At 37.1% G+C, this 18,431-nt stretch overlaps 2 protein-coding genes across 10 annotated transcripts in view; one reads left to right on the top strand and one right to left on the bottom strand.

The window, feature by feature from the left end:
* The window catches only part of VEPH1 (ventricular zone expressed PH domain containing 1), a 227,372-nt gene that overhangs the window by 161,818 nt on the left and 47,123 nt on the right, over nucleotides 1–18,431 (bottom strand). The window lies entirely within an intron of this gene.
* On the top strand, nucleotides 2,655–10,752 carry PTX3 (pentraxin 3). Its single transcript, XM_032262499.1, has 3 exons — nucleotides 2,655–4,652; nucleotides 5,099–5,500; nucleotides 9,523–10,752. The coding sequence occupies exons 1-3, from the start codon at nucleotides 4,523–4,525 to the stop codon at nucleotides 10,134–10,136; spliced, it is 1,146 nt and encodes a 381-aa protein (XP_032118390.1). The 5' UTR covers nucleotides 2,655–4,522; the 3' UTR covers nucleotides 10,137–10,752.

The following is an 18,431-nucleotide window of genomic DNA, read 5'->3' as shown; positions in this document are numbered from 1 at the left end:
GACTTTTGTACACATGAGGAATTCGTTTAATTGTATTTTTCTTTATATACAAATAACTTTTTCAGCATCATCTATTGAGTAGTCAATTGTTACTCTTCTGATTTGCAACACCTCTTTCATATATTAGGTTTTCCATATGTGTGTGTGTCTGTTTCTGTGCATTTATCCATCTCTTCAAGTCTACATTTTCTTAATTACAATAATTTTATAATAAATCATTGTATCTCGTAGGGCATATTTCCTCACCTCCTACTTCTTCAAACTCTTCTTGGCTACTGTATACAAACTTTAGTGTCAGTCTGTCAACAGCCTTGAAAAACCAGACTGGGATTTTTTTTTTCATATTGAACATATAGACTAATTTGGCATAACTGACATTTTTGTAAAACTGAGTCTTTTAATTCCAGGAGAGAATATATCTTTCCATTTATGTAGATCTTTTTATACTTTTAAATAAGGTGTTATAATGATCTGTGTCTTATGTGTCTTTTGTTAAATTGTTGCTTGGGTATCCCATAGCTATTCTTGCTAATGTAAACGAAAACTTTTTTATTTTCAAAGGCATTTTCAATTTATCTACTGGTATTAAGAAAGCATAGATTTTTGTATGTTGATCTTATATCCAACAAAATTTGCTCAGTTCTTATTAATAATGTCTTCTGAGTCTCTTGGATTTTCTGTATGTAGATGATCCACTTACGATAAACAATAACAACTTTATTTCTTTCCGTCCTAATCCTTATGTCCTTATGTCCTTATGTTCTGCTTTACAGGCGGGGACTTCCAATACACATTTTGATGAATGGAGTTACTGTCCATGGATATCCTTGCGTTATTCCTGTTTTTAAAAAGTATGTTTCCAAGGATTTACAATTACATATTTATCTGTTTCTATCAGTTTTGGTATTTATGCTTTTTCAGCTGAAGTAAGTTCCTGTCTGCTTTCTAGTTTGATTATTTTGAGTGTTGAATTTTATCAAACATTTTTCTTATCTGTTGATATGATGATTCTTCTCCTTTAAATGGTTAATGTAATAAATTAATAGCTATTCCAACATTTAATCAATCTTGCAGTCTTGGAATAAACTCAACTTGGTTATAATATATTTTTATGCACACTGCTGTGCATAATGTGTATTTTTATTCATATTGTTGTGTTTGTTTGACTAATTCTTTATTTAGAGCTTTTGCATCTACATTCTTGATGAGAAAGGTTGCAGTTCTTTCTTGTACTATCCTTGTCTCTTTTTGGTATCATACTTAGCAGACATGTAAAATGAATTTAGCACATTCCTGCGCACTTCATTCTCAGAAGCGGTTTGTATAAGATGGGGATTATGTGTTCCTTGAATGTTTGGTAGAACTTGCCCATCAAACCATCTGGGCAGTACTCTATATATTTTATTATATTAAACTTTAAATTATATAGTTGAAATTTCTGTATCCTTTGACAGACTTTTTTGGCATTTGAATGATCAGTTATGACATAGGTGAACTTATCAGTTATGTTAAAATCTCCCTCCATGATTGTGGATTTGTCCACTTCTCCTTATAATTCTGTCAATCTTTGGTACATATTTTTTGAAACTATGTTACTAGATAATTCAAAGATATCTTCCTGTTAAAGTATTTCTTTGTATCATAGTGAACTATCTTCTTTTGCCTAAGTCTATTTTTTGCTGATAGTACTATTGCTATGCTAGCTTTTTGGAATAGCACTTGCTTGGTATGTTCTCTTCCTCTTCTCCAATTTAAAGTTTTTAACTTTGAATATTTCTACTTTCTTATGTTTTATGTGCTGTTTTTGTAAGTGATGTATAGCTGGATTTTAAAATATTTCTTTTCTCTTTTTTTCCTTCTTTCTTTTTCTTTTCTTTTTCGTGTGTGTGTGTGTGTGTGTGTGTGTGTGTGTGTGTGTGTGTGTCAGGTCTCATTCTGTCACCCAGGCTGGAATGCAGTGGCGTGATCATAGCTCACTGCAGTCTCAACCTCCCAGCCTCAAGTGATCCTCCTGCCTCAGCCTCCTGAGTAGCTGAGATTACAGGTGCACACCACCACACCAGGCTAATTTTTAAATTTTTTATACAGACGAAGGTCTTGCTATGTTGATCAGGCTTGTCACAAACTACTGGCCTCAAGTGATGCACTCCTACTTTGGCCTCCCAGAGTACTGGGATTCTGAATAAAATATTTCTATATGACGAATAGAAATATTTGTCTCTTAACTGGAAAACGTGTTTCATTAACATTTATGGTAATTATTGGTATATTCTGATTTATTTTTAGGACATAATATTGCTCCTTTTACTTACCTTCTTTGTGCTATTCTTTCCTCATTCACAAATTTTTTTTTTTTTTTTTTAGACAGTGTCTTGCTTTGTTACCCAGGCTGGAGTGCAGTGGCACAAACTCTGCTCACTGCAACCTCCACCTCCTGGATTCAAGTGATTCTCCTGCCTCAGCCTCCCAAGTAGCTGGGACTATAGGCGTGTGCTGCGACGCCTGGCTAATATTTTGTATTTTCATTAGAGATAGGGTTTCACCGTATTAGCCAGGATGGTCTTGATCTCCTGACCTCGTGATCTACCTGCCTCAGCCTCCCAAAGTGCTGGGATTACAGGCATGAGCCACCACGCACAGCCTACTTTTTTTTTTTTTTTTTTTAACAGATCAAGTCTTTCTTTAAACATTCCCCCTGCTCCTTCAATTTGAATGTCTATGTCCTTTTGGTAGTTGTCCTTGAAATTGTAACAAATTTTTTTGAGCAAAGCAAAATTAATAAATTTCTTTATCATCCTTCTGAACAATGAAAGGATTTTAGAATACTTTTACTGAACATAAAAGTGTACATTTGAGATTATTTCCTTTTATCTGTCCTCCAGTTCATTAATGTTCTTTTCAGCTTTGCCTAATTTGCCACTTAATCCATGCCTTGAGCTTTTAAAATTTTTAATTGCCTTTTTTTTAATTCTAGAAGTTATATTCGGTTCTTTAAAAAATCACCTTGCCTATTTCTTTTTGACAATGTCTTATTCTTTTCTCATATTTTCAATTCCTTCCTTTAGAGCTTAAATAATTTTAAACATATTTATTTTCTAGCCTTTGACTGATATTTCAAATATGAAATTCTTGGGGAGGGGTGTCTAATCCTTTTTGATTTCTGCTGATTTTCATTTACAGAGGTTTGCTTCCTCGCATCTTCAAATATCATAATATCATTGTGAATTTTTTTTTACAGTGGCAGACAGTATACATTGGAATTCCAAACATGTTTGAGGTCAGGCCCAAATTCACAAACTCAGAGGGACCTTGTAGAGTTCAAAGAGAGACTTGGTTGCTTCCTACCTTTTTGTGTTAGGGCAGAGTAGAATGTACCTACTGAAATACGTATGTAACCCTCTAGGTTCCCGGCTTTCATGAGGGTCTGTCTTCTAATTCTCCAGCTTTGAACTAAGCTTTGCTTCCACATGGTCATCAACGTTTGGTGATTATAGAAGTAATAACCACTAACTCTCTTCATTCCTATTCCAGAGGGGCCCTAGCATCAGCTCATGGGATTGTTGGTTTTGGTTTCCTCTCTCTCTTTGGCCCCTGGATATTTCCCTTACTTTAATGGGAGCCCATCTGTATCTTTTAAGTTTTTAATATCATGTGAACACAGGCCTGTATATATTGTTAAAAGCAAAAATCTCTATGTTTACTTTTAAAACATGATCCTTGCCTCTACACCTTGTAGAGTAATATAATGTACACATAATACCAAGTTATGAAAAAAACATACCTAAGTAACTAGATAAGTATATTTCTTTTTTCCCAGCTTCCGCCCCCCACGCCATTTAGGTTTACCCAGTTGTACTGTGTTGTCATTTAAAAAGTGTGTCTATAAAAGTATAGGTGCAACTACAGAAGGACGAAAGACAAGATAGCTTGGATTGGACTTGACTTCCAGAGCCATAACAATTCTTAATATGTTGGTTTATATTGGAATCAGACCATTTTCATTTTCAACCTGTAAAACAGTGTAGAAAGGAAACATGGAAGGTTTTCTATATATAAAGGGCTATGAAATAAGAACAGCTCACAGAAAATGCTGAAATGATGAATTCCTTCAGTATCCTCTGAAATTTCTCCCCCTACCACCCCTTCTTCATTTTCATTGCTATCAATTCACGTTACAACAGCTAATTCTCAGGAGAATAGTGGAAACCCAGTTTCCCTCCTCTTTCCCCTCTGACCCTCCTCCAGTTAATCTGACTGCAGTGTAAACCTTTGCGGTTTGCTATTGTGCAACTTCCACATTTCCCTCGCCCTCCCAACCAGCCGCCTCCCCCACCAAATTCAGGGGAACTCCCGTTACCACAGTGCCACCAGCATTACTCATTCATCCCCATTCAGGCTTTCCCCAGCATTTATTAAGGGCTCTCTCCTCCAGCCTCTCACTCTCACTCTCCTCTGCTCAAACTCGGTTCACTTGAGAGTCTCCTCCCACCAGCTGTGGAAGGAACTTTGCGTCTCTCCAGCAATGCATCTCCTTGCGATTCTGTTTTGTGCTCTCTGGTCTGCGGTGTTGGCCGAAAACCCGGACGATTATGATCTCATGTATGTGAATTTGGACAACGAAATAGACAATGGACTCCATCCCACTGAGAACCGTAAGTTCACTTTAATGTTTCTCTGCTAACCCTAAATACATATCCACCTCTTGGTCTAAATAATACACATATACTTTGTAGCCAGTGAGACGAGTTAAAATTTTTAGTCTGTTTTGCCAAAGTGAGAAGCACTTGAAGAAAGAGGGAGGTTTCAAAGTTATTTCTGTAACGTACATAATGGGTTGAGTCATATAAAATCGCCGATATTTGACTGTTTTGAGCTACATAACCGGCGATTTCATAGGATACAACTTAATCTATACCTGAATGAATGATTCTGTCGTTCTTGAGACATTTACGTGCTGTTTTTCGGAGGTGCCCCTAAAGGGAAGGGGGATGCCAAGGACGGGCTGCAACTTGGCACCACCGAGGGAGGTCAGCTTTTACAAAGCACACCCTAGGCAGGCCTGGGCGGGCTGGTAACGTGTGTGCATCCCGCGCTCTAGCCACGCCGTGCGACTGCCGTCAGGAGCACTCGGAATGGGACAAGCTCTTCATCATGCTGGAGAACTCGCAGATGAGAGAGGGCATGATGCTGCAAGCCACGGACGACGTCCTGCGGGGCGAGCTGCAGAGGCTGCGGGAGGAGATGGGCCGACTCGCGGGCACCCTGGCGAGGCCGTGCGCGCCAGAAGCCCCAGGGGAGGCCAGCCTGGCGGGTGCTCTGGAGGAGCTGCTGCAGGCGAGCCGCGACGCGGGCCGCAGGCTGGCGCGCCTGGAGGGCGCGGAGGCGCGGCGCCCAGAGGAGGCTGTTCGTGCCCTGGCCGCGGTGCTGGAGGAGCTGCGGCAGACGCGAGCGGAGCTGGGCTCCGTGCAGGGCTGGGCGGCCCGGAGCTGGCTGCCGGCAGGTAAGAAGGCTTGCTGGGCTGGGACCTCCCCCTGCGACTTTGTTCCGGGAACGCGCGTAACGGCGAGTTAAGCCAGGCAATCTTCTAGGGGAAGCTTTCATGGGAAACACACACACACACACCCTCTATTTCTCCATGCACGGGCACAGAGCTCAGACACACCATTCAAGGCGGGAAAATCGGCTTTAAAAAAGTATTCCTCAGTCCTAAGGAACTCTAAAGAAAGTTGTGGAGGTAACCATCACAGTCTTGAAATAGACCTCTAGGGCCCCTGACACCCGATCTGATCAGACGCTGCAGGAGGTCCACTGGCCGGTTATAACCGTGACCCCTCTCGCCGCCCAGCTTCCCTCCGTTAGGGATTTTCACGTCTTCTAATTTTATCTTTTGCCTCTGTCTTTTGAGGAGCTCTGGTTTCCCTCACTATTTCAGGGCCCAGGCTAACGTTTAGGGATGTTTTCGAGCCCCTCAGCCGGCCCCTCCTCTCCGCCCCTTCTCAGCAAGAAACTTGAGGCTGAATCTAATCTCCCGAAGGGTCAGCGGAATTCTCCAGGGATCCCCCAGCCTCTAGGGTTTGTGGAATAAGCGGACAGGGGAGGTCAGAGGGTGTGCGGTTTGAGATTCAGCGTGGAACAGTCAAGTGTAGGAGCCAATCCGTGAAGGCGATCCCAGCTCCACCCCAGGGATTCAGAGAACTGGGCCAAACAGGAGAAAGACTGTTCAAACCAGAGGCAACTTCTCAAAGTCTCATGTGACACTCAATGAATCTCTAAATAGACATGAGTTCCCAAAATAATGCATTCTAAAGATGGTTAAAAGAAAGAAATCGAAGACTTGGAGCCTAGCAATACTCCTTTGTATGCCAAAACTTCTAAGAAATGGTGGTGTGACAATCAATTTGGATTATATTAGAAAATCAGTGTCCTAGGTAAGAAAATATAACTTGCACTTTTCCTGAGAATTCTTCCCTATATTTCCAAGAAAACAAATTTTGCTGGATGAGGGGAGAGAAGAAGCATGTTTGAGAGCATATTTCACTTAAAGTTAGAGAAATTATACCATATTTTCTAAATATTTGAGGAGTGCTTATCAGTAAATATCAAATAGTGCTTCAGAGGAGAAAAAACATAAAATCAAAAGTACAGTAGATCCTCAATGTGATAGGAGAGAAATCAGAATTCTGCAGCCGTTTTAATGAATGAAATGTCTTGTGTTTTGCAAACAATGTAAAGTCATATAATGCACCTGAAAAACTGAAGAATTACTCTATTTTTTATCTTCATCTTTGCATATTAGTTAGAGAAGAAGAGGGATGTATCTCTGAATTTAAAATGTTAAACCTTATTACATCAATAATACTTTTACCAATATGCTTTGATTTCTCTTCTCTTGGTCTCCAGCCAACTTGGCTCCTAACCATTCTGTTGTTAGCCTCCTAAGAACCTGGCTTTAATTTTGTTTGGTCTTCAATAATCAGAAAAACCTGTTAGTTAACAGCCATTTCATAAGATAGTTTCTGATACTTTAAAGAAGTATTAAGAGCCTTCTTTAATGAATCTAATCTAATCTTTAAAGAAGACTTCTTTAAAGAAGGCTCTTAATACTTCTTTAAAGTATCAGAAACTATCTTATGAAATGGGCATCATTTTTGTGGTATCACTGGTTCCCAAAAGCTCACCCAAAATAGCCAACATGTGGTTCATCTATCCATGAACTTAAATAGCCACTGTAGCCTAGAGAGAAGCTGAGTCTGAGATGCAATCGAGGAGTGCTTTGGAATGCAATCCTGACTGCCTGGGCTTATATAAAGAGGAACTCACTTAATTAGATTGCAGTAGGCATCCTCTTGAACGCTACTTTTCTGAAACTTTATAGAGACTATATCAAATGCCCATGGATGTGGTGATTTTCTGTTCAATGATTTTTATTTGATTTTAATTAACATAGCTAGAAAAAAAGATGTACCTAGCAATGTCATTTGAAAAATGAATCAGTGCCTCATCAAAAATTAATTTTAAAGAATCTTCAAAAGTTCAAATTATTTAGTGAAAAAGTATCAAAGCATGACAGGGCCAGTTTTGTGTTTTAGTATTGTAGTTACTTTTACATGATTTTCGGAATGTCAATATTTTATTTGACTATCCCTAACACTGAAGGATAAGGTCCATATTTGTTTAATGTTTTCTGGACAGAGCCTAGCCCTGATCCCCTTGTAGGAATCTGACATAGTTTTCCACACTTTTACATGGATCTTTGGTTTCTGCAAGTTCTGTCTCTTTACCAGTTATTCTGGAACCATTCTAGGAGTTGGCTTTTCAAAGCTGTCTTATGGCAAATCTTCTTTAGGTTGTTATATCTAGCCCTAATTTAGGTGTTTTTTAAAAAAATACATACATACACACACATATACAAAAACACACATATATACACACATTTATATACATATATGTGTGTATTTGTATTTTATATATATATAACTTTATGTAATATAATATGTAAATTATGTCAGATTCCTACAAGTGGCTCAGGGCTATAATTATATGTGTGTGTATATACACCTATATATATACATATATGTATATATATACACCTATATGTGTATATATGTGTATACACACACGCACACACAGATAGATAGATATTTCGATATTTAGATAGATTGATGAAGAGCTCACTTGTTCTTTCCCAGAGACACATAAAAGGTTTTTGTTTCCGCATCTCCAGCTTCCCAAATGGCTAAGTGGCCTTGAGATGGACAGTGGTGGAAACTTACTGAGCTTTCCACCTCAAATTTGAAAGTCCTCCTCCTAAGTGCTCTTTAGCAGAAACATGTTCTTCACCCAGGCCCCTTGAAAGAATGTACTCTTCTTAAATAATTTCTATTACTACTTAAATAGTAATTATAAGCATGTGGACAAAGTAAGAATTTTTAAACGTTCTTCAGTTCTTAAGTGTTACACACTGGCTGCTTACAGACTTGCAGAATATTAGGAGCAGAATGGAAGGGACTTTTTTAGATAACACTGAAGCCTAGAGAAATTATGAGGCTCATCCAAAGTTACACAGCTCATTAGTAGTAACACCATCTGAATTTTAGCCCTCCTAGAGAAATCTAGGTGTTCTATTAATATAGTGGCAATGTGGTGTGCTGGTTAAGGGTGTGGCCTTTGCAACCAGATCACAAAAATTCAAACTCTAATTTTACTACTTATCAGCTATGTAACATAGACAACATAACATAAAAGTAACATAGACAAGTTACTTTTGCCTAAGTTTTCTCATCTGTATAACAGGAATAAAAAAGACAATCTCTTGGGATTGGCATGAGGACTAAAATGACATACAAAGTGATTAGAACAGTATCTGGCACAACATGAATGCCCAGCAAACTTAGTCATCATTATTATACATTGTTGCCTTTCAAAGGTAGTTTTCTAAAAACTCTACAAAGTGCAAATATCTGAGAACATTTGGTGTATTAAAATATATTCTGCAATAAATCACTATTCTAGAACTTTGCTGAAAAATGCATGTTGTTAAAGGCTAAATGGAGCAAACTAGGTCTACTGAATTTCATAGGTTTATCATTTTAGAAACTTGGTAGTGGCAGAAAGAGAGAACCAGGCTGGGCTCTGAATTATTGGAAATTATAGAATTATTGTCTGAAGTTAACTGAGAGTGATTCAACTTTTTTTTTTTTTTTAAAGCAGTACCAGAAAATATGCAAATTGGAAGGGGAGGTAGTCATGTCTTTTATTATTTTGTGGGTTAAGACTAGTTGGCTCTTCTATTTGCAGGCTTTCTCTTCATTTAGATGTTTCATTGGATAAGACAACTGGCTTTCCTTTTTTTCCATTTTCTTTGCTCTGCAGAGATTACACCTGAAGCCTCTTAAGTCATAATGTAGGATTGCATACAGCTTTCAATTATAGTTATTAAAATGCTTATGTTAAAATAACTAATACCAGAATCATTTTGAATGAATTTATATTTTCTTTAATCTTCTTTTCTTGCTATTCTAGGTTGTGAAACAGCTATTTTATTCCCAATGCGTTCCAAGAAGATTTTTGGAAGCGTGCATCCAGTGAGACCACTGAGGCTTGAGTCTTTTAGTGCCTGCATTTGGGTCAAACCCACAGACATACTAAACAAAACCATACTGTTTTCCTATGGCACAAAAAGGAATCCATACGAGATCCAGCTGTATCTCAGCTACCAGTCCATAGTGTTTGTGGTGGGTGGAGAGGAGAACAAGCTGGTTGCTGAAGCAATGGTTTCATTAGGAAGGTGGACTCACCTGTGCAGCACCTGGAATTCGGAGAAAGGGCTCACATCCTTGTGGGTAAATGGTGAAATGGTGGCTACCACTGTTGAGATGGCCATAGGTCACATTGTTCCAGAGGGAGGAATCCTGCAGATTGGCCAAGAAAAGAATGGCTGCTGTGTGGGTAGTGGCTTTGATGAAACATTAGCCTTCTCTGGGAGAATCACAGGCTTCAATATCTGGGATAGTGTTCTTAGCAATGAAGAGATAAGAGAGACCGGAGGAGCAGACTCTTGTCACATCCGGGGGAATGTTGTTGGGTGGGGAGTCACAGAGATCCAGCCACATGGAGGAGCTCAGTATGTTTCATAAGTGTTGTGAAACTCCACTTGAAGCCAAAGAAAAGAAACTCACACTTACAATACATGCCAGCTGGGAAGGTCTGAAAACTCAATGCATAATAGGAACACTTGAGACTAATGAAGTAGAGAGTTGAGCTCAATCTTTATTTATACTGGCAAAATAGTGAATAAACAGTTGAAGGAGAGACATTGGAAAAAACTTTTGAAGATAATGTTACTAGACTTTACGCCATGGTGCTTTCAGTTTAATGCTATGTCTCTGTCAGATAAACTTTCAAATAATTAGAAAGGACTGTATTGTTGAACAGAAGGACAGTTGTTTTACTTTTCTTCAGTTAATTTTGTTTTGGCCAGAGATGTATTTTACATTGGAAGAATAACAAAAGACGATGTATTATCCATTGTCCATTGTTATTGGTATGAACTTTATTACAAAAAAGAAGATGAAAACATATTTATACTACAAGGTGACTTAATAACTATAAATGTAGTCTATGTGTTTTAATCAAATGTCACTTTTTTGAGATGATAGTCATATAAGTTATATTGTAAAAGGGATTTGTGTTAATTTTATTAAGACTATTTTTGTAAAGCTCTACTGTAAATAAAATATTTTATAAAACTAACTCATGTCACTTAATTGTAAATTTAAGAGACGTCTTGGAGCAAACTCATTTTTTTCTTTCATTTAAAGTAGGCAATTAGTTTTCAGATACTATTATGTAAAAAGCATGGTTAATATTGTTAGGAATGAACAACTATAGACTTGTTTTAAGCTTTAACTTCCTCCTATGAATCACAAGCAAGAAATATTATCTCTGCCAAGTCTATTCTTTTCTGTGGGTTTTAGTTTTCTCAACTGAGAAATCAAGGAATTGAGGAAATAAGGATCTCTAGGTCTCTTCCCATTTGACGATTCTAGGAGCTTATACAACCTTCTGTACTGTGTAATGTAAAAACGAACATCAAACATGACTCATCACAGTTCCTCAGATACACATGATGCTTGCAAGAAATGGCTTAGGACTGTTATTTAGGAGATCTAAGAATCTGAAAAAGAAACAACCACTGCCCTGAAAGCACACCCCATTCTCTTACTTATGAGGGAGAGGTCAAGCCTCTTCACACTGTGGATGGGGAGGTAACTTTTCCCCACTACACTAGTATTCTATAGATTCTATGTGAGGGCCGATAGAAGGGCCTCACAAAGCTGCTTCTGAAATGTGGTGGACCCACAGTGATGCTATGTCTTCCTAAAAATAGGGCATGGACAACCACAGGTCATTTCCTCTTCACGAGGTTTGGAGAATAGGGCCAGGAGTAATTTTGTAACTAACTAACTAGGGTGTCAGACAAGTTACATAACTCCTCTGGATCCTCTCAGTAAAAGAAGATGATTGGACTCAGTGCCTTTCAGCAGTAAAATTCCATAAATCTAATAATTTTTTAGTATGCTCATCATATAAGTATAGCTTCATCCCACTTGTGAAACCCATAAAAGAGGCTAAGTCTCTATGAACGTCACTTGTAGTTATGAGCTGATAGACCAGTCTCAGACTCTTGGAGAGCACATAATTCAAGGCTGTAGGCACACTGGGCACATGCAAAGTCTAGCCATTGTCTACATGATTAAACTCCCAGCTGGAAGAAGAAAAACTAGACCCAAAACTTAGGCAGAAAATTAGGCACGATTTCAACTCCTTTACATGCTGCAGTATGAATTATACATGCTGAAGTGATGCTAGATGTTGCAGGCCAGGATAAATGCAAACTCATATGCTGACAGAATTTAATGTAAGAAAACTTTTAATTTTTTAAAGTAATTACATGTTCAGGGCAAAGAACAAACAAATAGAAGAAAATAAAACAATTCTTGTGTTAAAAAGTAAAAATTTCATCTGCTAGAGCAGTAAGTCTAGCTAGGTGTTCTAGGGACTTCTAATTCTTCCCAAATATCCATTTTTTCCCTTTTTCTAAATGACAGAATTCTAGTTTTAGTGGCACATGTGACCACTCAGAGTAACGTCTACATTTTTCAACATTACTTGCAGCTTGATCCAGCCATATAACTACAGTCTGACCAATGCTGAAATCTTTTATGTGATTCTTTTCCTCCTTCTGTCTGATTGGAATATGGTAATGGACTGAAATTTCAGCAACCATCTTAGACCATGAGATTCCATGCAATAATACAGAAGAATCATGGATTTCTGATCATTGTGAAGCCGTCTAGCCAGCCCTGGGCTGCTTGCCCATGGACTTCACTTACATGAGAGAAAAATATATTTTGGTAATGCTTAGTCTGTTAATTGGTTAATCACTCTATCTAATTTTGATCCAGTAATTTTTTTTTTAATTAAAAAACGACAGCCAGGTGCAGTGGTTCACGCCTGTAATCCCAGCACTTTGGGAAGCCATAGTGGGCAGATCACGAGGTCAGGAGATCAAGACCATCTTGGCCAACACGGTGAAACCCTGTCTGTACTAAAAGTACAAAAAATAGCTGGGTGTGGCGGTGGTACACTTGTAATCCCAGCTACTCGAGAGGCTGAGGCAGGAGAATCGCTTGAACAGGGAGGCGGAGATGGCAGTGATCCGAGAGTATGCTACTGCTCTCCAACCTGGCAACTGAGCGAGACCCCATCTCAAAAAAAGAAAAAACTTTATTCTCTCTAAAAACCCATAGCCTAAACTTGGAAAATACATTTTACAAATTCTCAGGAAGTTGGATATCTGACTTACACACACACACACACACACACACACACACACACACACACACACACAAAACTAAGCAATAACATTTAATGAGCCTGAGAATATACAGGTGTTAGCAAAAGGAGGAATTAAGAAATGTGTAAAACTGAGACAAAATATTTAAAAAGAAGTATCAGCATGCTGGCTTAGGTTAGCACATTGACACACATTTTCATTCACCAGTTATTTAGGCATCACCATATTAAAGCATAGTAAAATAATTGTGCAAGGTGACTCAAGCTATTAGGAGGAAAAAAATGTGTCTGCATATTTATTATGCTTATAAATAATATTATTTGTGTATGTAGAGTGAGCAATGGTCCTGGTTTGCCTAAGGCTGTCCCAGGCTTTAGCACTGAAAGTCCCATGTCCTGGGAACCCCTCAGTCCTAGGCAAACTGGAACAGTTTGTCACTCTAGTATGTATGTATGTATGTATGTATGTCAGGTAGAGCTAATTTTTATTGCAGAGATAATATATGAACTAAAATCAGTTGATATATTTTCCTCATCTATTACAGTATAAATTGGCTTATAAGTATTAACACCTTTAAAATATATTCAGAACTTTTTTCTACTAAGCATATGTTGTAGAATTGTAGAGCCTGCTATTTACAATTACTTGAATGACTTCGCTTTGATAAAGAATTAGATTTGCAAACAAACAAGAAATTATCATTGATTTTTGTTTCATTTCCTGTCAAATACTGTATTAGAAATCTCTTCCCTTAGTTTTACTAAGGTCAAATGTTTCCAAAATTGTCTTTTAGCCACTTAAGAAATGTACTCCTAAGGTTAAAGTCTTGATTAAAGTAATTGTATATGTTCATTGATGTATTCTTGGAATCAGTGAACATGAACCCTCATGTGATTGACCCTTGCATCAAGTTTTATAAATCTGAAAGTATAAAAGAAAAGTTTGCTGGGCTTGGGGTCAGAAATCCAGCATTTCAATTCTGGCACCATCACCTACTAACTTAATAACTATAAGAAATCGGGCCTGTCAACTAATCTCTATGAGTCTCAAATTAGTCAGGAAATTAAGGGTAACAAGACTTGCCCACCTTGTTAGTAAGCAGATAATTTTCATAAAAGTGCTTTCTAAACCATAAAGTTATAGTGAAAATAATATAGTTATCATAAAAAATGTTTTTCCAAGTTGTTTTCAGTGGATTGAAACATAGATAAGCAAGGAAACAAAAATACGAACAAATAAATGAATGTAAGGATTCTTCTCCATTGTGGGTAAGTCATTTTCAGAGTTCAGCATACGAATGTCCAAATCTATGCAGGCCTTGTTTTACTTCACAGCAGCATCTACTGGTGAAGTCAAGAAGGTGCAAACTCTGACTTAGATCAGATCCAAGACTTGGTTTAACAATTTCAAAGTCTTTTTCTGTTTTTAGATATGTCTCTATTCCTTGATCTATATGTGCATTGTCTTTTTAAAACCCTACATTTAATATTTTTCTATGAGTATTAATATTCAGGTTGAATATTCTTAATAAGATTTTTTAGTAGCTTATTTCCTAGAACATTTGATTAATAAACTCTTTCCTAACAACTTATTATATGGTGAACTTAAAAACCACTTCCTTTAAGAATAATTGCATAATAAATTTTAATGGTTAAGCATCTCTCGAGATTATGACACTCCATGAATGGATATGGCTCTGCCTCCAATCTTTTTTTTTTTTTTTTTGAGATGGAGTCTCACCCTGTCACCCAGGCTAGAGTGCAGTGGCATGATCTCGGCTCACTGCAACCTCTGCTTCCCAGGTTCAAGTGATTCTCCTGCCTCAGCCTCCCAAGTAGCTGGGACTACAGGCGTGTGCCACCATGCCTGGATAATTTTGTATTTTCAGTAGAGATGGGGTTTCACCAGATTGGCCAGGCTGGTCTTGAACTCCTGAACACAAGTGATCTTCCCACCTTAGCCTCCCAAGTGCTGGGATTACTGGTGTGAGCCACTGGGCCTGGCCTGCCTCCAATCTTTTAGTATGGACCTGGTACATGGCAGATACTCAATTGGTGATGACAAAAACAAACCAGGATGATGATGATGATGATGATGGTAGGAATTATGGTAACCATTGATGAACTATGGGCCAAGAATTATACAAAGTACAGATATTTTATCTATTTAAGTCTTATACATCCTATGTCATATATATATTACTGTCATATTAAATGGGGGGGAAATTTTTCTATCTCCATTTTCCTGAGACTGCTCACCAACCAGTGGTTTGAATGTTGTCTCACATGGTGAAAAAAATGAGCTGAATTTATCATAATTAACTGGACAGTATTTTCCAGGTCATTGCCAGCAAGTAAAAAAGGAATCTGGAATCTTGCTGAGATAATGTTATATTTTCTTTCCAAAGACTTTCTACTTAAGTTTCAAATCATTTGAGGTCATTTTGTGACTTGTGCCAGAGGACCATGTAAAAGGCATATTGATGGAGAGGTATATTTCTTTATTATGATCGCTGATTCATAAATGCAGAAAAATGGACATTACTACTTTTAGATTCAATAGCAATGGAGTTCATTGCATCATGGAGTTTCAAATAAAAATTTTAAAAGGGCTTCCCTATAAACCCTCATATAATCCATTGCAGTTGTATGGTCTTCAATAATATTTTCAGCTTCTTGAAGGAAAGACATGCTAACTTGTGCTGCACTAAGCATTGGTTGTGCTTTTATTTATCAGTACTGAAAAGACATTACAGACTACTTTCATATGGCAAAGAACGAGTTTGGAAACTTATTCAGGAGCACTGGAAAGCAACTTTCCCTTCTAAAAAGGTTCTGATGTTACAAAACATCAAATTTTATCCCTGATATAATTTAAGTAGAAAACAAATTCATTGCCCAAGTGATATGGTTTGGCTCTGTACCCCCACCCAAATCTCATCTTGAATTGTACTCCCATAATTCCCACGTGCTGTGGGAGGGACCCAGTGGGAGATACTTGAATCATGGGGATGGTTTTCCCCATACTGTTCTCGTGGTAGTAAATAAGTCTCATGAGATTTGATGGTTTTATATTGGGTTTCAGCTTTCACAACCTCCTCATTCTTTCTTGCCACCACCAGGTAAGAAGTGCCTTTCACCTTCTGCCATGATTGTGAAGCCTCCTCAATCACATGGAACTGTGAGTCCAATAAACCTTTCTTTTGTAAATTACCCAGTCTCAGGTACGTCTTTATCAGCAGTGTGAAAATGGACCAATACACCAAGTGACATCCTTATCTTATTTTTTAATTCAAGGAGAAATGTTAATATTTCCCTAATTAGTGTAATTTTAGTTTAGTTGTTTAGTATTAATAGATATCTTTTATCAGAATAAGGACATTCCCTTTTATTGCTTGCTTGCTGAGGAATTATTTTAAATTTTACTAAAGAAGAGACTTAGATTTGTTTTATGTATTTAGGTCTTTATTCCATCTAATGTTAATTTATGCATGTTGTGATGTGGACAATTGTCTCAGAACATTTATTGAACAGTCTATCCTTCTTTATTGTCAATATTCCCCTAGCATATATTCAGTTTCCATATGTGCATGGATTTGTTTCTTGCCTCTCTGTTCTATTCTATGGGTTATTTGCTTACCTTACACTAGTGCTACACTGTCTTGATTACTATGATTTTACAATATTTGATATCTGGTAGGGAAATAACTGCCTCTTTTTCTCCCCCAACAACTCCCAGCTTCTTTTCCTTCTGTGAAACTGTCTTGGGTATCTGTTTCACTTGATATTGTAAATGTAAAAATCAGCTTGTCATCTTTCATGGAAACTTCTGTTGGCATTTTATCAAAAATTTCACTAAATTTATTGAAAATTTACATCTTTGTCACATCAAGCTTTCCCATCCATGAACATGATATATTTCTCCCTTTTCTTATTTAATTGCTTTCAATAAACTTTTATCATTTTATTCTCAAAAGCTACATTTTCCTGTAGGTATTGTATATTTTTCTACTTTAAATAACATTTTTAATATTACATTTTCAATTTATTATGATTAGTATGTAAGAAAACAATTAGTTTCTCTAAATTGATCTCACTTCCAGCAACTTTACTGCTTTACTGAAATTTCTTTTATTTTGTCTTAAAAGGCCAGCACCTGGTATATAGTAAGCACTCAGCAAATGTTAATTATTATTTAAGCACTGCTAGAGTCATTTTGCTAAATATTTTTATTTATGAGTTATGCATCTATATTCATAATTGAGTCTGTATTTTCATTTCTCATACTGTCCTTGTCTGGTATTGTCATGGCTATACTAGCCCTGTAAAATAAGCTGGAGAATCTTTTTCTGTTTCAATTATCTGGGAAAGTTTGGATGAGATTGTAATGATCTGTTCTTTGTATATTTCTTATAATTTGCTGGTAAAACTAAATGGATAGGGGTTTTTATCTTTTACTTTTTTTGTGTGTGAGTTGATTTTAAAATACAGATACAGCTGTCTTATTTGGTATAGATATATTCAAGTTTTATATCCCCTTAACTTTCAAGTATGAATCAAGATAACATTCCAATTATACCTTCAATCCTTCCTCCAAGAGGAAAGACCTTTTACAATGACCTCTTACTGGGAAAATTCAGAGAATACAGAACAGACAAAATAACTCTAAACAATTTGAATAAAATAAATGTATGCTTAAACTTAATGTAAAAGTAAACATTACTTATATATAACCATTAAGAATAAGAAATAGTAAAAATTGGCTTAGAACTATTGAAATATTTACTTTCAGGGATAAATACATAGCCCTTTGGACAAAGTCTCTCATGATTCACTTATAAGCACAAAAAAGCCATTTGGTTTGAAATCAGGCACAGGATGCAAATGAATGTGTACATTTGTTAAAAAATATGAACAAGGAAATAATAGCAAACAAGTCTAAGGGGAGATACCCTGCTATGGAATAACAGTCTCCTTGCCCCATCTGCTCAACATTTTAATCAGTGTTTTAAAATGAAGACCAGAGCTCTGGTCATAAAATTTACAGATGACAAGAACTTTGGAAAAGCTGCAGATACACTGAGATGAAAAAAATATCCAACAAGATCTTTGCATGCCAAAGCAATGGGCTGAATCTCATAAGAGGACAGTGTAAAGAGTTAAAAGTAAGTACTTACGTAAGACAAAAAACCTGCTAAACACAGAGTATGGCAGAAATTTCTTAATATACTAAAACAATTTTTATTTAAAATTTTGGAGATTTCAAATATTAGTCAAGAGAAGCCAAAGATTATAATGTGTGACAAAAAAGTGAATTTGATTTTAGGTTATATTAAGGAAAATATAGCTTCTCAATAGGGAGGATAAATCCATTATAGTCCTCATAGGCAAGCAAATCAGAGGACATGCAGGGGAGGGCAGCCAAGCAGAGCAGGGGTCCGGGTACATCTTGCAAATGGATGCAAAAGCAAGTCATCATCTGCTGAATGAGCAAACTGAGAGGGAAATTGTGAATGTTATGCCTAAGGAGGAAAAGAGGGAACTGCAAAAGGAAGGAGTGGTGAAATATGAAA

Source organism: Sapajus apella, unplaced genomic scaffold, assembly GCF_009761245.1.
Source record: "Sapajus apella isolate SASKATOON/1434 unplaced genomic scaffold, GSC_monkey_1.0 scaffold4, whole genome shotgun sequence".
Taxonomy (NCBI): domain Eukaryota; kingdom Metazoa; phylum Chordata; class Mammalia; order Primates; family Cebidae; genus Sapajus; species Sapajus apella.
Note: the sequence above shows the minus strand (reverse complement) of the source record. Positions and strands in the feature narration are given on the sequence as shown.